At 51.3% G+C, this 22,032-nt stretch overlaps 1 protein-coding gene across 8 annotated transcripts in view; it reads left to right on the top strand.

The window, feature by feature from the left end:
* The window catches only part of ERI3 (ERI1 exoribonuclease family member 3), a 128,140-nt gene that overhangs the window by 34,343 nt on the left and 71,765 nt on the right, over positions 1–22,032 (top strand). For 7 of the 8 annotated variants that reach the window (XM_036859651.1, XM_036859688.1, XM_036859670.1 and 4 more), the window contains 2 exons: positions 4,952–5,011; positions 9,278–9,369. In XM_036859651.1, coding sequence (XP_036715546.1) covers positions 4,952–5,011; positions 9,278–9,369 — 152 coding nt within the window. Of the gene's footprint in view, positions 1–4,951; positions 5,012–9,277; positions 9,370–13,141; positions 14,495–22,032 lie in introns of those variants that run through there. The other variant, XM_036859679.1, reaches the window with a different exon arrangement.

Here is a 22,032-nt window from a genome sequence, read left to right as displayed (position 1 = left end):
TGTTTAGGAATGGAACAGAGCGCTGCTGGAACTCAGCCCTGGGCAGGAATGGATGATTGAGAATATTGGGAAAAGGGTTTTTTTTCAGAGCAGGGCTGCTGCTGCTTCTCTTTGGGGAAGGGGAGGAGGGATTGTGAGACTTTTTTTTTTTTAATTAATTAATTTATTTATTTATTTATTTATTTTTGGCTGCGTTGGGTCTTTGTTGCTGTGTGCGGGCTTTCTTTAGTTGCAGCAAGCGGGGCGTTGCGGTGGCTTCTCTTGTTGCAGAGCACGGGCTCTAGGTGTGCGGGCTTCAGTAGTTGTGGCACATGGGCTCAGTAGTTGTGGCTCGCGGGCTCTAGAGTGTAGGCTCAGTAGTTGTGGCGCACGGACTTAGTTGCTCTGCGGCATGTGAGATATTCCCGGACCAGGGCTCGAACCTGTGTCTCCTGCATTGGCAGGCGGATTCTTAACCACTGCGCCACCAGGGAAGTCCCGATTGTGAGACTTTGATGAAAGATGTTTCCTTTTTGTAGAAAGTTTCACCCAAGGACACACATACATAATTTGGAGGGTAGTAGGCTTGGTGGTGTGGGATCCTCATTACGAAGCCTGCTCTGAAGTGAGGCTGTGGCTGTGCTGTAGGTATGGATTCTGCCATTTTGTCTCAGGCTTCCAGAGCTCAGAACTCTCCCTGGCCTGGTCCCTGCCTTTGCATCCAGCCTCAGATCTCCCTGCTTCGTCTCCCCCTCACTTCCCTCGGTCTGCCTCTGCACGCGATGGTCTTTCTGCCTCTGTGTTGCGCCCACCCTCCTACTTGTCCTCCAGCACCCTGCTCAGGGTCCCCTTCTCTGGGAAGCCTTCCTTGAGCCCAGGCTGGGCTGTGCTCACCCCAGCGTAGCACCAATCAGATACATTATACTGCAGTCATTTGTCCATCTCCCCACTAGATTGTGAGTTTCTTGAGGGCAGAAACTAGATCTGATCCATCTCGGTCCCATCTTTAGGGCCTGGCACCAAGTAAAAATACATGTTCCTTGAATGAATATTGTCAAGGAGTTTTTCAACCACACCTTGCCTCCCCTCAGAGTAACTGTACTGCTGACTTGCTCTTTTGAGTAAGTAAAGTCTTCTTTGTAAAACCTCAGATCATCTAAATATTGCCCCACCTTCATACTAGATGGATTGTAATGCAAAGAGAGGCATGGACACGGGACGGGGCTGTCATTCTCAGACCTCATCCAATCTGGTGGTAGTTGCCTTTGCGGGTCGGGAGGGAGGTCATTATGGCCAGAAGGAAACTTTCATTAGTAAGTGTGAGGAACAAAAACCTCCAGATTTTCCTAAGCAGCTCCTCTGGTAGGATTTTCTCTCTTGCACAAGAAGTGTTTTAAGAACCCTGGCCGTGTGTGTACACGCACAAGCACATGCTTGTGTTGGGAGAGAGACAGGCTCAGTGCTGGGCAGCAGGAAGAGGGATTCTGCCTTGAGTGAGTCTGCAGCCCACATGTAGACACTCTTACTGCTCTGTGTAATGAACATGTTGTTAGCTTTCTTGAGGTCCTTTCTTAGTTCCAGTTGATAGTTGGTCTGGAGACATGGTTCTGACAGAGATAGGATGGGATGTGTTTCTTTCCTTTCCCTACCACCTCTAGAATCTGCTCCAACTCATCAGATCTCTGTCTCTAGCAGCTGGGCTGACCCATGTGCAGTCTTTTTTGTTGTTGTTGTCATTGTGAAAAAAAAAAACTAGGAAAAATACCCATTTTGCTAACTGCCAGTAAAGGGCTTTGTCTTGCACCTGTACTTATAAAGGGTGAGATTTATTGGTCTCTTTGTCTGAGGAGAAAGAGTGGGTCTGATTATCAGATTGCACACCAGAGACAAGTGCTTATGTAATCAACAAACTGTCTTGGTGTCAGAATACGATTGTGCTGGAGATAAACTGTGAAGGGAGAAAGCACTGGATGCTGACATGCTATTGGCACCGAGTGTCCTGGGCTGCTTCGTGTAGTTGCCAGTCTTTATGAGGAAGCCAGCTCGTTCCTGGACAAAGCCCTTGTGCGGGAGGGGATCTCAGTAACCAGCCATGTTATCAGTCAGGGTCAAAAGCCCCTCGCCTTGTGGTTTCTGAGTCTGGAGAAGCGGGAGTTAATCTGTAATCCCTCAGTGAAAGGAGCCACAGAGCACACATTAATTCTTCCTCTCACCTCTCCTGCTTTAAGTGGTTAAGGTCTCTGAGCTCTGTTTAGCCTGTGAGCCCTGGTTCTCAGCTTAATAAATACTTGGCTTTGCTCTAGTACCTTTCATTGTGAGGCTGTGAAAGCTTTTTACAAACATATATTAACCCAAGTGGGAATGGGCTTAAACAGCAGCATGAAAGATTTAGGTTAGGCATAAGGTATAACTTCCCAGTATTTATTTTATTATATTGTCTCTCTTCCTCACAGTTTGTGGTACAAGTCTTATAGGTCGTCAGTATCAGGTACAGGGACTGACTTTTAAGATTTCACCCCCTCTTCATCCAGTGCCTTGGCAGAGCTGATAAGATGTGGTCCATTGTTGGAGGCATTAATGCGGGGGAGTGAGGCCTGCCCCTGAAAGGATCTCCAGCCCCTGTATCTCTGGGGGTTGAGTTCAAGTCCTTCAGCTGTAAGCCGTAAGCCATGTCCTGCTGGACATGGCGGTCTGGGAAGCCTGGAGAGGGAGGGAGCTGAGCTCACTAGGCTCCTCCCAGGCTGATGATTCTGGGATTGCTGAGCCCTGGAGAGGAGTGTGAGAGAGCCCCAGGATCTGGGAGGCTCCCACCCTCACCACACCCCAGGGTGGGAAGAGGTGGGCCTAGTCTGTGGTGAGAGACCATGCAGAGCAGTGCTCCGGTTTTTCTTTTCAGTGTAGTGCTTTTCCTGGGGCCCAGGGAAGGTGCTTGTGCACCTTGTACACAAGTGCTGACCTAAGTCCCATCTCCACGGAGGGAGGGTTCTTGGCAAGGGTGCCATTGGTTTCCTGTGTAAGCGAGACTTTCTGGAAGCCCTTCAGTGTTCATCTGAGTGACCCTTGGTGGGAGCCAAGAGAAGGAGTAGACCTAACCTTGCCCCAGGAAACTCAGACTGGACATGAGACTGTACACAGACCCTGGGGCTTTCCAAGAAGAATGGCTGTGGGCCCTCTTTTCCAGGATAGTCCTGACCCAAAGCCCCAGCTCCAGGCTTGGGGATGTGACTCGGCCCTGGGAGAACTGAGCAGGAGAGAAGCTGGGCGAGAAAGGGCAGTGGTGGGTGCATGGGTGCCAGCCAGTCATCTGGCTATTGGACCTGGAGTTGGCAACAGGCCTACTCTGGACTCCGGCCCCTGCATGAGACAAAACACAGGGCTCTTCCTGCTCAGTATGTGGGTCGGGAAGGCCGACAGGCTCTGGGTGCTGGCTGGACTGGGCCAGGACGGGGCTGCCAAGAAGAACGCGGATTCCACAAGGGCAGGGTTTCCCCGCTTTTCTTCACTGCTGGATCCCCGCTTCCCAGAATGGGCCCCAGCCTCTCCAGGAGTAGATGTTGACTAAATAAAAGGAGGAGTCTTAGCACTCCAAGATGAAAGCTGCAGACCCTGGGCTCTTCCCCATCCCCACCCCCAGCCCTCAGGGGACCGACCACCTTTTCTTCTCTTTGGCTCAGGCCCTCCCTCTGCTGGGCAGTTCTTTGGTCTCCCAAGCAAGGAAAGGGTGTGGAGGTGCCAGCCGGGTGGGCATGCTGTGGGTTAAAGCCTCGCGAAACAACAGTGTAGTTAATCTTTCTAATTTATTTTCCTTTTAGACCATGGGAAGTCTGTAGGCAGCAGCTGTTACCCAATTAAAATACAGATTAATATAAAAACAGTTTCTGGAATATAAAATAGAGTGGCTGTGTCCTTACACTTCCTTAAAATACCACCTAATAATGACTTGATGAACTACAGAAACCCACCTAGAGGAACTCAGCGTTCTTAAAATGAAAATTTCTTCCCTAAAAGGTGTGTATTACCATTCCATGTAAGTCGCTATGAGAAAATAACCTTCCCTCTTAGAGCCAGCGGTTTCTGTGAGTTGGGTATTTGGTATTCATTAAATGTAATTATAGTTTAATTGGAGTTTAATCCCCACCCCCCGCACTTAAAAAAAAAAAAAAAAAGTTTCCAAGCAGGCCTGAGATGCTACTCTGTCTGGAAGTGGCTGGGGGCATGTTGGCCACCGTGATTTCCAGCTGGCCCCGCGTCTGTGCAGGGGGCCTCCTGCCACAAGCCTTCCAGGCAGCCTATCTAGTCTGCGCTTGAGGGATATTTTCCACTTCAAAACAAAACAAAGCAACAAGCTGGTTTGAACCTAGGCCTGACCTGGGTGGAGCGGAGGCCCTTGAGTCAGAAATTCTCTAGACTAGGTTCGTAGGCTTTTTTGTCTGCTAAAGGTGCCTGTTTCCTGCTTGGCTAGCCGGTATTGAGGGCCCAGGTATGCGGGGTGAAGGGTGGATGCCTGGGGGGCTCCCCCGGCCCATTGCTGGTTTCAGAGGGGGAAGTGCTGGACACCGGCGCTCAGAGAAGGGGTGGACTTGGAACCAAGTGTGCTGGTCCCGTGTGAGCATTCCCCGAGTTCTGCAGGAACTTCTGAGAAGCTTGGAGGTGAATTCACTGTAATTCGGGGGGAGTTATTGAGCCTATTGAATTCAAAAGACACATAAAATCAAATTTTCTGCGAAATGAAAGCTGAAACAGGTCTGAGACCCACTCCGTGGTCCGTATGTGGATGTGTTCCCCCATCTCGGGGCAGGAACTTGTGGGGAAACTTGATTCCCAAGGCTTCTGTCAGGTTCGGAGCCTACAGCTGTGCAGGTCAGAGTCTTTTACGGTAGAAGGAGAAAAACAGAAAGGAAAGGATCCAGTCCAGCTTTGAGTCCCTGCGCCCTGGTTTTCCCACCCATCGGCTATTTCTCTTTTCTTTCAGCTCACCGGGATTATTCAAGCCATGGTGGATGGTCAGCCAAGCCTGCAGCAAGTGCTGGAGGTAGGTTGAGTGACCTTTAATTCCTGACCTCTGACCCCTTCCTGCTGCCTTCCTCTCCCTCCCCTCATGAGAATGTAGCCGTGTAATTTGACTATGATTATGGCTTGATTAGAATAACATTTGCTGTCACATCAGTGACATGCTGTTGAGAGTATTGAACCATTGATCTGTCATCTCCAGCTGTTCCCGTCAGGGTTACTGACAAGATGTCCGAGTGCCACCGGGGGTTGGTGGAGGCTCCGCCAGCTCCCGGCCCATGGCTGTGCTGGCTGGCGGCTCTGGCGGCTCGGGCAGCCCGCGCTGGGCGGCTGGGAGTAGGGGAGCCAAGCTGCAGCACTACGGGCTGGCCCCGGGGACTGGAGGTGTTTTTGTTTAGCTTTAGTGTTGGCTTCCTGTGGCATGTGAGCACTTCATTAACTCACGCAGAACTCCCCATCGATGGCTTTTGTTTGCTGTCAGCTCCTCCAGGAGGTGCGGCCGGCCCGCCTGCCCCACTGCAGCTTGCCGCTGGATGCATCGTGCCTGTCAGGGGTGCAGAGGCTGCGCTGGGTAATGATTCCTAATCAGAATAATTACAACAATTGCCTATGTGAGGAAAATCAAATTAAAGGCTTTAGAACCCTTGGCAGAGACCACACTTCTGGGATGTTCTCCTCCGGGAGCTGGAAAAGGTTAAGATGCTGCCGCTTGTGCTCCAGCCTGAGGGAGACAGGCAGCAGTGCTTGGCCTCCGCTCGTCTCCCACCCCCGCGGGCCTGGGTTTTCAGAGAGGGAGAAAGGTCCCCCTCCCACTCCCTTCTCTAGCAGGAGGAGAGAAGAGGAAAAGCCTGTGGATCTCCTTAGGTGCTTTATTTATCTTTAAGAGCAATAAACCCAAAGCTCAGCCCCTATCACAGGAGAGAGCAGAGTGTCTGGAGGATAGCAGAGCGCATCTGCATCGGAGGTCCACCTGGAGGGAGCAGGGTGGTGGAGAGGGAGGAAGATCTCTTTCTTGAGCCTAGAGGCCTGTCCCATGGGAGAGAGAAATGCAGACTGAATTTCCTGGGGCTCCTCGGGATGGAACTAGGGCCAGAGAGAGAGGTCTAGGCTCACCCAGTGGCCGAGTGTGCACCCTGTCCCAGGGAGCGTGCAGGCCCAGGCTCTGTGGCTGGTCAGGCTCTTGTGGGGTTGGGAGAAGATGGGCTCTGAGGTGTCTCCCAGCCCCACTGACCCTCTTTTTTGGGTGGGGAGATTCACGCCTATGACTAAGGGGGGTCCTCAGCCTGGACTGCTCCCTCCAAGCCCAGACTCAAGGAGAAAGAGGGGACCCTTCCTTCCCTATCTCCCAGCCAGCATCCCAGAGCGAGGCCAGGGAGGCAGGCAGCTTTTCCCTGGAGTGTCTCTGGCTGGGATCCCAGGAGGAAGATGCTTATTCTGGGCCAGCACCAAACCAGGGCTGTTGAGGTTATGGAGTTTTCTCCATGGTGGCGCTGGTTGAGGGAGAGATTGTTCTTCAGAAGGCTTCCTCCTGCTGACCCCAGGCCAGCTCTGGAGCAGGACGCTCAGAGGATTCTGAGTCTCACCCAGGAAGCTACTTTCTGCTGTTTCAGCGTACTTTGGGGGTGAAGAGGGGGAGATTCCTGGCCTTGGCCTAGATAGGAAGTCTCCGGCAGGACAAGGAGACCAGACCGGGCTCTACTCTTTCCCATTAGCCCTGAGTTGGTTATAGAGCTGAAGAGCTAGTTCTTGTCCTAAGCAAGGCCCTGAGCAGATGGCCAGTTAGATGTTTGCCTGACACATTTGTTCTAAGCAGGGCTCAGTCTGCATTCCTCTAGACCTTCAATAGCCAGGAGGGCTGGCTGATTAGGGCTTGTCTTGGTGGTCCCTCCAACCCTTTATCCATTCAAACAGGAAGGGAAGGAAAAGGACAGGCCTGATTCCAAAAGCATCACTTTCCTGGACAGGCTCGTAGCAGAAGCTGCTCACTAAATATCTGCTGCATGAGTGAATGGCCTCGGCCCTAAGCTTCCAAGAGGCAGTAAGTGCTTCTCATGGTGAAGCCCTGGTCTTGCTGGGCATTGCCTCCTGACAGTCCTGTCCTGTCCTGTCCTGCTCTCTTTTCCAGGACCACTGTGCAGGAATTGGGGCGTTGGGGAGCCCCCTAGCAGGTGGGGCACTTACCTTGGGGATTTAAGGCCAGTGAACTGGAGCGAGATTAGCTGACTTAGGGACCTCCAGGTTTGCCTTACCTCTTTTCTTATGTAAAGTCTGCCTTATTTTCTTTAGGTGACCCTGGGGAAGGGATGCGTGTGTGCGTGCATGTGTGTGTGTGTCGTGCAAGGGTTTGGGCTAGAGTGACTGGGGAGACAAACCATTCAGCAGTGGCAGGTCCAGAATTTAGCTGCTGGGGAGACCCTCGGGCTGAGGAGGATTCTCTGGTGTGCAGACTGTGAAGAGGGTCTGCAGAGTCCGGTACTGAGGAGCGGCCCTGATGCCCCAGGAGATAGGGCTGCTGTAGCCGTGGACCTAGATGGGATCCTGGGCCCTGTTCCAGCACTGCTTCAGCATGGGCCAGGCCTCCAGAATCTCTGCGGTTCCAGGGAGCCCAGGATTACCATGGGGTCTCCATTACCTGCTGGGCACCCAAGGCCCTTCACAGTCTGGCCTAACCTAGTCCCCCAGCCTCAGTTCCTGCCCTTCCTTTCAATCACAGTGGACTCCAGTCACATTATTTCTTACTCACATTTTAATCAAGAAGACACTGTGCTGGGTTAGGGATTAAGACGGTGAATGAGACAGCTAAGAGTCCCTGCCTTTGTGATGCTGATAGTCTGGTGGGGAAGGCAGACATTAAACAGACAATTGCTAATCAGATACAAAATGTCTGTGCCTAAGCCTCTGCCTCTGCCTGGAGTGTTCTTTCCTGCGTTCCATGCTATCAAGCAAACTCTTAGTTTTGTCATCAAGCCCTTAGTTCAGTCATCTTTATGAAGCCTTTCTGACTCCTTTCCCTGTAAAAGTTAAGGCTAGCCTCTGCCTCTTCTTGGTCTGATGGCATCCTGGGTACTTCTGCATTGCTGCCTCTATTATATTGTATTAAGATGATCTGTCTTTCTCCCCTTCCCAGCCTACTGTCTATTTTTAGGTAGGCACTTAATACATTATCACATATAATTCTCAAAACAACCCTGTAAGGTTAGTCATCCTACCTCGTTTTATAGATGACGGAAACTGAAGTTCAGAGGGGTTATATGACTTTTAAATGACTTCCCATCAGTGACACAGCCAGGATATGGAAGAGCCAAGGTTAGAACCCAGATGTGTCTGACTTTCAATCCCACGTTTCTAACGACTACGCAATATAGCCTTTAAAAATAATCCTCCTGTGTGAGTGGAGCAACAGTGTAATCTGCTGCACGCTTGCCCCATGCCTGGTATCTTCTGAAAAACAGGCAATGCTTCATGAATTCTTTATGATAATTTTCTCGGTATATACTGATTTTAGTATTTGTACTTCCAGTGTGAGGCAAATAATAAAATGGATCAAAGGGATGAAGGGGAAGAAAGACTTAAAGTGTGTTTTGGAGTAGTTTCTTTCCCTGTCTAGGAACTGAGCTCAGCCTTCAAAAGATTCCGCTGAATTCGAATCCCCAACCAGGAGAGGAGAAATACAAAGTCTGGGGCCAGTTTATGAGCTTCTAGCGACTGGAGCAGGCAGTGCTATCCCAGTTGTCAAGGTGGGCCTACAGCCCGGCAGAGGAGCCTCTTCTGCTAGACTCATGGTGAAAATTAACTTCACCTTCATTTGGGGAATAACCAAATTAATAAATTTGGTTAGTAGACATTTGGTGGGAGGGTGGAATGAAGAAATGAGCGAATGAACGTGTGGATTGGAGTTCCCTGCGTGGGGCCTCCTCCCAGCCTGTTCTCGTGGCCCAGGACAGCCTGTGTCTGTGCTAGGCTGTGCCTTTGTCTGAGGACCAGAGGTATGTGGACTGACCTCCTGGGATCTGTCCTTATCCTGTCCAGGGTGGGCTGCCAGGCACTGGGGGAGTGGAGGGGCTCCCTGCCCCCCACCACTTGGGCTGTGGGATCTGCCTGCAGGGATTGTCCTGCAAGGGCCTCCAAAGTTCTGAGCCAAGACTGAGAGCCCAGAGTGGAGGGATAAGATTACAGTTTTCTCCTGCTCTGATTACAAGCAGCTTATCTGCGTTTCACTGTGTGGCTCTTCACAGACTCAGAGAAAAAAAAAGGAAAATCTCATCTGTTCTTGTTGTGTACTTTTCAGAGGGTCGATGAGTGGATGGCGAAGGAAGGCCTCTTAGATCCAAACGTCAAGTCAATTTTTGTCACCTGTGGAGACTGGGACTTAAAAGTCATGTGAGTATGAGCAGGACTCCTTTGCTGGCAGGGCTTGGAATCTGCGGGACCAGGTTTTGCTTTTCTCAGGCTCAAATGTCCAAGCCTCAGGGCACCTGGGTCAGGGAGTCCCTGGATTTTGGGGTCAGTAGGGCAAGATGAGGGCTGGGACCCCTGCCTTCTGCCTCTAGAACCAGGAGTGGACAAGCCAAGTACCCTACTAGTACTGCTGTTGCCTTCTTGCTTTTGCCAGGGCAGCCCTTCCTGTTGTGGAGCTACATGTTATTGCCCTGAAAAGAAGGAGGTAAAAGAGGGTCTTAAATTTTTTTCTAAACCAAATACATAGTATTTACTGTTCCAAATGCTTTGGAAATAGTAACTCATTTACTAACCCTAGGGATTCTTGTTATTCTTATTTTATAGCTGAAGACCTTAAGGCACAGAGAGGTTAAGTAACTTGCCCAAGAACACACAGAGCCAGAATTCAGACCCAGGCAACCTGACTCCAGGGTCCATTCTCTTAACCATTATACTAGGCTAGGCTCTTATCTGGGATACGAGGCCCTGACGGTCCCACGGAGAGCCCAGTGTGGGGATGAGAGAGGGATGCTTCTAGGAAGCTGCCCAGGTCGCCAGCCTCCTCTTTCCTCCTTTGTCGTCACTGCTTTTTCTCCTTTGTCTCCTGATCCTGTCCCAGTTATGGAAGACAGAACTGGTTCCTTTGCTGGGTTGACACTTCTGCCTCTTGGCTATCCTCCTGGATACCTGGCTTCAGAGAGCCCCCAGGGAACTAAAGCGGGGTGGAGGTGGTGGGGCACTGTTTGCTGAGGATTGATAGAATCGATACCTCTGTGTTCTTTGTGACTGAAGGTGGCAGCAAGCACTCTGTGTGTGTGTGTGTGTGTGTGTGAGCTTTTGAACATAGGGTAGGGTATTGGCCGGGGTGGGGAGTCGTGGCTCTAGAGTGACATTTCCTACAAATTCAGGCATTACTTTCTCACCAAGATCCTTTTTATGCCTTTTGGATGCTGGGCATTGAGGTGAAGTTCTGCACGCAGGTGGCTGTCCAGCCTGCTCTTGGACCCAACCCTCTAGGTGAGGTGGGAGGAAGGGCAGGCCTGGATCACATAAGCGCCTGTGCACCTGTCTCCCTCAGCCCCTAGGTCGTGTGCACGCTGACTGCACACCACACGCTCCGGAGCTCCCGTTGTCGCTCGTTGTCAGGGAAATTACAGTGGCTGGGCCTGGAGGCAGAGCTGAGTCTGGGGAGGGTTCCACGGAGAAGGTGAGGAGGAGGAAGGCTGTTGCTCTGTTACGGCATCCTGGGCAGCTTTGAGCGCTCGAAGTGGGAAGGGGCTTAACGAGGAGCTCCAGCACAGGAGAAGCTATCTGGGGTGGGGCGGGATTCAGGCTGACACCCAGAGTTCTGGGGCTCTTGTGGCCCAGACCAGAGGCCCAGTTTCTCCAGGTAGCCTTCTGAGACTCCCATTCTCCCAGTGGCTTTCTCTCTTTGGTGTGTTCATGTCCCAAACACCCAGTTTCAGCATCTTCTGTGATAGCTGTGAGTGGTGTGTACTTATATGTGTATATGAAAGCTTTCCTGTGCGTGATGTTGGGGACCGTCGGGTTGGTTTCTGCATGAGAAGGAGAGGAGATGCTGTCTTCCTTGGGTCTGGCCTGTGCTGGCCTGCAGCACCAGTTCAGGCCTTGGCACGGTAGGCCCTGGACAGATTTTGGTGACTCAGGAGGCTGCTTTGCATCTTCACGAGAACTGGTGTAATCAAGAAGAGGGATAGGGTTGGGGAATCAAATCACACATAAAAGGAAATCAGATGTTAATGAGCACATACTATATTTCACTCAGTCCTCCTAACTGCCTTCTCGGGTAGGAGGTGGTGTCTCCCTTTTATAGATGAAAAAAACAAAGCACAATTAAAACCCGAGGCTCAAATTGGCAGACTCAGAGGTAGGCAGAATTGAATTCTTAAGGCCACATAGCTTCCAAGAGAGATGATTCCGGCGGACTTTGGTGGCTGGTTTGGGTCTGGCTTGGGAAGACCAGCGAAGCTGTGAAAGCCAGTGAGCAGGGAGGTGGCAGGTGGCGGGTGGCTGGGGGAGGAGAGCTCTGTGTCTGCCTTTTAGAAGCAGGACCCCACATAACTGCTGGGAAGGCTCTTAATTAAATGTGTAACAAAATAAAAACAGCCAGAGAGGAAATCTAAGTAGTGCTGCGTGACAGCGCACAGCTTTTCCATGTTCCTGGAGCCTCTCGTCAGATGGCTGTCGTCGGAACCATCACCTTCTCACACGCCTGGTAAAGCCTGCTGATGAGCCTGACAAGGGTGGTGTTAAACTGACACCCACAACTTGTTAGTATGTGGCTCACTTCTTATTTTGACATCCATTTTCAGATTTAACTAAGTCTAAGGAACTTGGCAAATATTTTCATTTCCCACTCTAGTCTCTCAGAGCCATGGTTCCCTCTCATTGCTGTCCTTCCTCTCTCTCCCAGCCCCCCTCTCCCTCCAACCAACTTCACACCACTTATGTTGGAAAGGGCCTGATTAGTGAGGCACTGAGAAACGGGGACTGAAGTGGCAGCGGAAATCCCACTGGAGAAAAGAAATCTGCTCCCATCCTGACAAAATCATTTTGTGTCCATCTTTGGTCAGTCTGAATGGGTTGACACTCAGGTTTACATGGGCTTTGATGCTATCATCACAGATCCTGCTATGGTGGGTTTTAATTTAGGGGGTGCAGATTTAATTTTCCTTCTAAACCTGTTTAAGAAACGACACTCGTGGTTTTGGCTCTTGGTCAGCTTGCCTTTCCTACCTGACCTACCTTTCCTTTGCCTTACCTGGTATTTCTTGAAGCTCCTTGTGGAGTTTAGTGTTCTTTCACCAATTTTCTCTCTTTTCCACTTACCCAGGCTCTCTGTATTGTCTCTGTAAAGGGCTTCCACCTTCGGCATGGTGGGAGGATAGGGCGGATGCGGAGTGAGGAGTGACACTGGCACAGGTGCTGCCCTTGAGGAACTCAGCTTTTCACCTGTAGCTTGGAGACCTGTGTTTACCAGCTGAATAGCACAGGTAGCTGAGAAGCTAGACCAAAGGCTTTTCCAGTGACCTGTGGGTCTGAGATCAGGAGGACGGGGGTGTGGGCTGGGAGTGGGGGACAAGGAAGAGCTGATATGAGGGTGGACCTGGTCCTCGGTGCCGTCTGGGAAGAGGCCCTTTGGAGGAGAGGGGCAGGATCATCAGACACCGCTGTGGGGAAGCAGGGCCCAGGGGTCTGCTCAAGGTCTGCTGAGAAGGTCCTCCTCCCCCTCCCCCTCAGCTTTGGAATAGCGAGTTTTCCTGCCATTGGAGGTCGACTGTGAATGCGGGGCTGGCATTTGACTTGAGTGTTTTCCTTGCTTTCCTTGTGAGGTGTGCATACCACACCCCTCTGTTGGTGAAAGTCTGGCGATCAAGAGATACTTGCTCAACACTTAACATTATTTTGTGTGAGACCATCTGAACTAATTTTGCAACAAAAAACTCAGCCACCTGGGTAGAAAGCTTTCTGAAAAAAGAATGATAATTTATAAGAGTGCCAATTGGGGGAAAGCACTTAATACTATGCTGTCCAGCCAAAGGAAATGAGATCTATTCCAATTACTTCAGTACTCTGACATGAAGTTTTTTGTGTTATTTTGTTCTTTATTCATCATGAAGAAGACCAATCAGGAGGCAGGTGGAAGCATCTGTGTAAAAGTCACACCTGAATTCACACTCTTTTTTTTTTTCAGATGACTGAACCCTTTCCAGACTACATAGGTCTCCCTTCTTGTTGTTTCAAGTACAAACAAACATGATGTCTCTGATTGAAAAAAAAAGACACTTGCTCATATTACCCTACTCACTGCTTGATTTGGGGGCATGCACTCAATGGGGACTACTGAGGGTCATGCAGCCAAGACTGTGGAAGAGCAGAGACTGCTGTCACCTGGGGTGAAGTCCCATGGCGGTGGAAGCACCCGCCTGGGGAGCATTGTGGGGCAGGGACTGTCTCGTGGGGCATGTAGATGAAGGCTGAAATGCTGAGCCGGTGACATGCTTGATGGGGGTCAGACTGGGCCCTCTTGGCATCATTCAGCAGAGCTGACCACTTCATCCTTCTTGAAGCACTCTTCATTTCTACTTATGTCTCCTGTTTCTCTGACTTTTCCTTCACAGTCCTTTTGGCAGATTCTTCTTTCCTTTTTTCTTAAATTTGGTGTTTCTTAAATATTGGTATTTCTTCGACCTCTCTCCTAGCTGTCTTTTCTTTTTATCCGACACACTCACACTTACCAGGGTGATCTAATCTATTCCCCAGCTTCAGTTATTCTCTGTATGCTGTCTTCTCATCTTTTCCTCCATCTGAGAAGTGGGAACTGACATGGCAGCAGTGATCCCACTGGAGAAAAGGAATCGGCTCCATCTGCCATCTGAACTCCAAGCCTTCATATCCAGCTCCTGTTCTTTCTCTTACCTAGATATACACAGACCCCTTAAAGCTCAGGTGTTACTTTTCTCCCAACACCTTGTCCTCCAGCATTCTCTTAAATAATGACTGACTGGTACCATCTACTCAGTAGTTCTGTCAGAAACCTGAGAATCACCCTTGGTTCCTCCCTTTAGCCATAACAAATTAATTGCCAAATCCTATTGATCCTTTGTCCCAGAGGTTTCTCAGCGTCTTTGCCTTCTTTCCAAACCCACTACCACTGCCCTAGTTCAGGTCACCATATTCTTCTTGGATTCCTATGAAAGTCTTCTTTCTCACTGGTCTCTCTGACTGTCTTGCTTCTTCTGTTCCTTTCTCCTGATTGTAGCAGATTACATCACACCCGCTTAGCAGCCTTCAAGGCTTCCCCTTGCCCTCCAGGCAAAGTCACACTGTTTATTGGAGCTTTCAAGGCTCTTGTTTATTACTCTAGCCTCATCTCTTGATGCTGTCTATGTATTCAGTCCCCACCCCAGCCAGATGCTCTAACTGGCCAATTCCTAAGGATCCCTCCTAACGTCTTTCTCCAGGTGGCTTCCTGTGTGTTCTTGGAGCACATGTGCTTATTGATACGTGAAAGTGTGCTGTAGCTGCCTCAGCTTGTCTGTCTCTTTCCCTAGATTGTGGGCACCAGTACAACCCTAGGACAATGCTTGACATGTAGTAGTTGTTCAATAAATGTGTGTTGAATAAATGACAACTAAGTTATGGAGTGGGCCTGTGGAATACCCTGCTCAGGAAGAATGGCAGAGGGTCATAGTGGGTAGGTTCAGGGAGAATGGAATGGAAGAGGAAACCTCGGGCCCTCCTGCACCAGCCTGAGTGTGAGGGGTTAGAGGACCGTTCTGCTAGTGCCAAGAAGCTCCTGGGTTGCCCCTGCCAGCACTGGGTGTTGGGCCCTCCACGGTGGGTACTGGGTGAGATGGCGTAGGGGGGCCTGGGCGAGGGAGGAGGAGTTTGGTCCTAGGCGCAGTGTGAAGGGCTTTCTCTGAGGCATTTGTGCCCCCAGGACTGAGGGCTGGGACTGCTCTGGAAAAGTTACATCAGGTAATAAAGATAGCCAGCACTTACTGAGCACTTACTACATCCCAGGAGTCCTGCTGTGCTATTTATACATTAATCTCGTTTAACCCTTACTACAATCCAATGAAAAACATTATTTTTGTAACTTTTTTTTTTTAACAAATGAGGAAACTGGGGCCCAGAGAGGTAAGTAATTTGTCGAGGGCACACAACCAATTTGTGGCAGGGATTTGAATTCTAGAAGCCATGTGTTTGACCGCTCTGCCATCTGACCGTCTGCTTCTATCTTCCTTCACGGCCCATGGCTTTGTGGTTGGTGGGAGTGCCCTTCCTCCTCTCCTTTGTTCGCAACTGAATGGCAGAGCCTCGGGATGTTCTCTGACACCCTCGGCTTCTGGTACCTGGTCTGGTGTTGGCGGAGGTCTGGACTCTTATGATCATTTTGCTATGGGGACGTGGTTGGCCAGGAGGTGTGGTGGGGGATGACTTGGGGCTGTCTGAGAGCCTCTTTGCTGAGCTACAGATGAATGAATCCTCAGATCTGTTTTAAGGAAACCACTGCCAATATCACTTTGGACACCTCTATCCTGTAGTATGTTTGGAAGCACGTGGGGCATCTCGTCGTGTCTTTAAGCTCATGAAAACGTGTCTCTTGTCCATGGGTTTGCCAGTTGGTCTCAGCACTGAGCTGTATCACCTTTGATTAGCAGCCTGCTGGGGGAAGGGGCTTGAGTAAGAACTCCCTGGCAGTCCTGACTTGTCTCATTTCCTGATACTTTTATCTGTCACTGCAAGCGCTTGGGCTCCCCTCCTGAACTAATTAAGTTTGCATGTGTTTAGACACATTGCCAAATAGGGCTTAGCAAAGCAGAACTGAGCTACATCTCTTTCTGAGTAGGGAAGGAAGGGTACATGAATGCTCCACCACGAGGACCGGGAGAAGTGTGGGTGACATGGAGCCGGTGTGTACAGATGATAAGCATTCTGCCCTGGCCTCCTTGGGACACAGCAGGCCTTCAAAGCAACCTTCTGACTAGCTGGCAGCAGCAGGTGAGGGCCCACCCTCCAGCTCTCTTAGTGAATTGGCGTTCTAAGAGGGCTGAGGATGGAAAGAGGGCAGGCTCTGAGTAGGATTCTTCTCCCAAGCACAAGCAAAACTGAACATCAAGTTTAGTGGGATTTGCAGGGGGAGTTTGTAGGCCTGTGTGCTGTTTGCTGCCGGCCTGAACCTACCCAGCTCCGTGGCCTAAAACCACTTGTGTGGCTAGCGGAGTGCAGGGTGGCCTTCTTTCCAGGTCTGTGAGAAGTACATTGGAAACGTGGGCCACTGAAGGCCGCACTTTCCTTTTTGCCTTGAAGACCCCAGACCACCCTGCACAGTCTGATGATCCCTGTGAAGTGGCGCCAGGGGGAGGGAAGGAGAGTCATATTGCACAGGATCTCCCCACTCTGGATGTAGGGTTCAGCCTAATGGGTCACCACGGCGAGGTGATGGCTGCCAGCATGTTTCCATGTCAGACTGATGCCTGCCTTTTACCTAGCGCTGGGTAGCCTGAGGTCTGAGATGTCCCGTGGCATCCTGCCCACACAGCAGCAGACACGGGGCCTTACCATGTTGTGGAGTCCTCCTCTGAGGTAGGGAGTGAGGGTATTTCCTACAGAAAGCAGGAGAAACAGCCGACTGCCATGGTCAGGGCCTTGGTCCCATAGCTGTGAGGCCAATGGGTCAGCTTCCTGGCCATGAAGAGGTTCTCAGTGGACGAGATCAGCTCAGAGTCAGGGTAGGCTCCCAGTGCACACAAAGTGTGTGCGGACGGGGTGGGGAGAGGGTTCTGGAGGTTGTATAGGAATTCTGGGCCTTTGAGCTGCAGCCTAAGCCCAGAGAGAACGAGAACCAGACCTTCTGCCCTCCCTTCGGCTTCCCTAGAGCCCTCTCGTCAGCAGAGGTACATGGGGTTAGCCCCAAGAAGGCAGCTTGCGTTGATGGGGTCATGTTTCAGCTGCAGCTAATCCAAGTCACTCGATATAAATCTCTCCCTGCTGCCTCTCCCCTCCCTCCCATCCCCAACCCACAGACAGGGAAATGAGTCCTGGCCCTCGCCCTGAATACATCATGGCAGGCCTGCCTCTAATGAGAGAGGGCCATTCATTGTGGGGTGAAGCTCCCTGCAGAGCCTGGGATGCCATTAATTAAAGGAGAGCCACCTGAAGCCAGTGGTGCGGCGCAGCCTGCCACGCTCAGATGGAGCGGTGGTGGGGTAGCCTCGTTAGCCTGACAGCTCCTTGGGCCCCGAGTTCCTGGGCGCGGAGGAGCGAGGGGTGCCCCGCCTCCACCTGAGGGCTCACGGCCTCTGGGGCCAGCCTCCTCGCAGATGCAGGAGAGCCCCTTCCTGCACCTGTCCTGGGGCCTGGACCTGGCAGGAAAGGGGTGCCTGATGGCAGGCTTGGCTGGGGATTATCCATTTCCTTTGGGCAGGCCTCAGGGCAGGAGCAGGCTTCTTTGGAGCCCGAGCAGGCTCCTGGCTCCCGGCTCCCGGTCTGCGCTCCCTTCCCGCTCTTCTGCATGTGGTCCTGGAGCTGCAGGTCAGTGGGTGGCACAGCCTGAGGCCTTCCTTCAAAGCCTGAGTCCAGGGAAGCTGGTGTGCCCTGGAAGGACCTTGGGCCTGCAGGGGCACTCGGGGAGAGAGAAGTCCTGTCGTCGGGTCTGCGAGCACGGCCCGTCACAGGCAGACAGAGCCTCTGGTGTTCCACTTTCTGGGCATTTCTAGGCTGAAGGGTGGGGCCCCAGTGGCAGCCTCATCTCCTCACCCCCTGGAAGGTGTCAGAGGGTCGAAAGCGCTTTAGTGATTATAGGAATCCCTGGAATGGAAGTTTTGCTCAGTTAAAACCCTGATAAAAGATGGAGATGTTTATGTAGTGACTGACCAGGCGTTGAGATGTTTGTGGTGGTGGCAGCCTCCTGCTTTGGCCTGCTGCGGAGCTGCTGACTAGATGGCTCTTTACTGCTTAATTGGTCCTGAGGTGAGTGTTGCCGCCTGGTTTCTGGTCCCCGGTCTGACAGGTGGAGTGCCCCTTGACCATCCATGAGGCTCTTACTGCCTCTTCCTTGCTGGCAGGAGGGGCTGTAGGCACTCGGACCTTGACCATCGCCCAGAGTTGGGGTAGCTCAGCCAGTCTCCGCCTGGCTTGTCAGGAAGACAGATTGGTTTTATGTTTGTGGCTCTTCTGGGCAGTGTCTGGAAGTCTGGTTCTACGCTGCATGGGAGAATCTGACAGGCTGCTTCAGAGAGCCTCAGAACCAGCAGGGCACGGCTTGACCAGGGGCACCAGCTCTGCTTCCCTGGAGCTCATGTGGTCTGGAGTAGAGGCCGCATGCGGCCTCCCGCCAGCTCATGATGTCCTCCTCCTAAGACTCGGGCTGCACTGCTTTGTGTTTTGAACATTTTTGGACCTTCCCAGGCCTTGGCCATTTGTTTGGGCTTCTCTTTCCTCTGGAGGGTTTGTGTCCTGAACTCCAGGGAGAAAGAGCCACTGTTGATGCTGGAAAATATTTTCCTTTGGGTGAGATATTTTTGTGTTTTTTTTTTTTAACATTCTTTGTGTGACTCTTGAGACCCAGCTTTTTAAAAAAAAATTTATCTTTTTAGAAATGGAGGTATGAAATAGGTACAGTAGGGTGCATACAGTATACAAATGAGAAATGGACAGCTCAATATATTATACAAGTATACACCTGTGTAGGCACCACCCAGATGAAGACGAAGAACCTTTTCCGTCATCCCAGAAAGTTCCCTTGTGCCCTTTCCCAGTCAGTAATGCCCTCCTTCTGCCAGGTAACCACTACTCCGACTTCTGCTACTTTTGGATCATTTGCCTCTTACTGACTTTCGTATAAATGGAATCAAACGAGATGTACTCTTTTGAGTCGGACTTCCTTTGCTCAACATAGCATATGAGAGATTCATCCGTGTAGTTGTATGTATCGGTAGTTCAGCCTTTTTATTGCTGGGTAGGACTCCACTGTATTACTGTACTGCAGTTTATCTGTTCCCTTTCTGTTGGACTACATACCTTCTTTAGTCTTTCAGTTTATGTTTGTCGAATAAGTATGTGAATGTTCAATCTGATACGAGCATCTCCCTAGACCTATCAGCTTGTCCTAATTTCCCTCATCCTTTAAAACCTAATTCCAGTCCTTCAGACATGTGGTCTTCCCTGTCTCTTGTGGAATCTGCACTGGCCTCCCTCTTTTCTAAACCCCTGTGATAGAGAGAGACTGACCCCAGGCCTGTGGAAGTGGCCTTTGAGCCCTAGTGACCCATTTTATTTATTCTTTCAGCAGATGTTTATTGAATGCCCGTTATATGTTTTACACTGTTCCAGGTATTGAGGATTTAGCAGTGAACAAAGAGATAAAACTTCCAAAATATCCTGTCTTCATGGGGTTTACATTTCCATGCATGCAGCCAGCCCTGCCCTCTGTCTTTTGGACCCTGATACCAGAAGAATCTTAGTCTTGCCTAGGCTCCTCTGTCTCCTGGGATTTTGTAGGAGCTTGGTGGCAGTGGCTCTTGCCACCTTGACAGGGCCTCTCCAGGGCTTTCGTGGGCTTTCGTCTCCCTTCTCTGCTGCTGCTGCTTGGCAGTGAAAGGGTTTTTCAAGATTGGTGCTTTCTTCCACTATCCAGGAGTCTGATTCCCTCTGTGAGAGGAGAGAATTAATCTCCAACTTTCCATGCCTGTAAGGTGAGTGACCTCTGTTTTGTCAGCGCTTGCCAATCTGTCCTCTAATTCCCAGCCAGGGTAATGGAGACATTACTTTGTGCTAAAGCAAACCACCAGCTCTCCTAGTGCGGATTCTGTCCCGATCCAGGCAGCTCAGAGAGGATCTCCTCGCAGGTGCTCAGGCACCTGGGGGCTACAGAGGTGTTGGTACCTGAGCAGCTTTGGTCTTGAACGGTGATTGGCAGATTCAAGGAGGGAAGATGCCCTGCCATCGTATACTCCCTAACCACCATCCATGCCAGTGGGGCGGCTGCTTCTGAAATAGGTTTCTATCCTCAGGCTCCTAAGAGCACATGAGAGGCTGTGAACACCCCAGTGAGCAGGAAGGGTCAGGAAACAGGGGGGTCTTGGAAGGTGAAGGCCAGGGAACTTAAGGCTGCAGCTGGCATAGTGGCCCGTGCCTGAATGATCTGTGGGCTCTGGGGGCTTAGTTCTGTCGCCCTTTGGGAAGGGCGCCTGTGAGCGGGTGGGGTAAATTCTCAGTGTCCCTGGCTAATGGGTGACACGCCTCAGACTTGATAGTTCTGTAAAACTGTTTCTTCCAAAGCCTGCAAGGATGTTGGTTTGGGGAAGAAAGCCAGCCAGCCCAGAGAATCCCGGGAGCCTGACAGGCCTTTTTCTCTGCGATTCTTTCTTGCAGGCAGCCCGAGGCAGCCTGTCTCTTTGTTAACAGAGTGACAGCAATGTGACACCATGGAAATAATTACTAACAAATCACGGTGCTGACTGCAAACAGCTCTCTGTCTTCAGAGGCATGTCAGGGTGCATTAGAGCAGGGCGGGAGGAGCGGCATGAGGGGGCTGAGGAGCAGCCTGTGCTCAGACGCTCTCCTCTTCTTCCCCCACCCTGACCCCTTGCTGCTCTGTCTGACTTTCCTGCTCGTGGCCTCTCCCCACTAGGTCAGCTAAGGGACCTGCTGGGTAAGTGGCATGTGGCTCTTCCCGCTTCCTCTGGGCAGGTAGCTAGGACTCCTGTCTCTGCTAAGGAACACCTGGGTAGTGGTAAGATCCAGGAGTTTTTCCGTTACAGGGCCCCCAGAAGGTGGAAGGATGGTCCATTTTTGATTTACTCGCTGCCAGTTGGGACCAGCTTCGCCTGCTGGTGGTTTTGGGGTGATAGAGAGTATTTGTGCCAGCTGGACCCAGAATCTGGGGGAAGCCTTGCGTTTCAGTGTTGGCTCAGCTCCCTTCCCCGACAGCCCTGGATTCTTCCTCGATTGCCAGAGTCAGTTTTGGGTGAGTCGACTCTGTCCATTCCCTCTTGGTTAGCAGAGTGAGTGCTCTGACTGTCAGGGCTGTAAATAAGGTTCTTGGTGTGTGTGTCTGGAGGCAGCCGGGTTGGGTGGGGAAAGGAGTGGAAGGAGGGGCAGCGCTCCGATGGCTCCCTCGCTTGCCCCCCTCCCCTCTCATACAATATTTATCCAGGGATGGGAGTCAGATGCAGCGACCTCAGGGTCACCCAGTTAAATAGCTTCTGAACCTCCCTGCATTCTAATTGCTGCAGTTGTCCTTTGCTCTGGAGGCTTCTCCTCCCCATTGTCTGCTGAGGCACACACTAATGGCTCCCCTCCCTGGCCCTGCTGGGAGGCATCTGTGGGGTGGGGGTGTGTGGAGGGAGGGAGAGGGCTCATTGCTACCTCCCTTTCCCCGGGGATAAGGGAATCTAGGGCCTATTAACAAGCGGCTTTAGCTAGGAGGAGCACAGTCCCCTGCCCCCCTGCTGCCACTTCCCCAAAGCTGGCTGGAGAAGGAGGCCCAGACGGCGGGTCTGGTTGACGGGCCAAGGGGCTTCCCCCATCTCCAGTCGGATAAGCAGAACTGTGGGACTCGTGACTCCTCTGCAAGGGGACAGACCCTTGCGTACTTGGCTGAGGAGCATCATCCTGTGTTCCCATGGTCCCACATTCATGGTTTAGAAACGTCTAGTGAGTGGTATTTCCTGTTGGAATATACTGCATTTTGCTCAGAGATTGGCCAGATGCAAAAGTCTTCTTGGTCCCCCGGAGGTTGATTTAGATGATTGATGATGGTAGCAGGTGTGCTGCATTTGGTGATTTAAGAGTGGCACGTGCCACACGTCTTCACTAGGACCTCCCTGTAAATGTCAGTTACCACCCACTTCAGCTCTTCTCTTCCGAGAAATACCATTGGAAACTGCCATCGAAGGCACTAACTACTGTGTATCCTGGAAGAATATTCCAGCAGGAGCCTGAAGTTAGCCCCTGTTGGGAGTTGCTCGGGGCCCAGTAAGTACTGTGCTGGGGACTGTGGGGACTGCCAGGTGATCAGGGCAGAAGGAGCAGCACGTGCAAAACTAATTGCAGGCTAAGTAATAAGTACGGTAG

The sequence above is a fragment of the Balaenoptera musculus genome, chromosome 1 (genome assembly GCF_009873245.2).
Source record: "Balaenoptera musculus isolate JJ_BM4_2016_0621 chromosome 1, mBalMus1.pri.v3, whole genome shotgun sequence".
NCBI lineage: Eukaryota > Metazoa > Chordata > Mammalia > Artiodactyla > Balaenopteridae > Balaenoptera > Balaenoptera musculus.
Note: the sequence above shows the minus strand (reverse complement) of the source record. Positions and strands in the feature narration are given on the sequence as shown.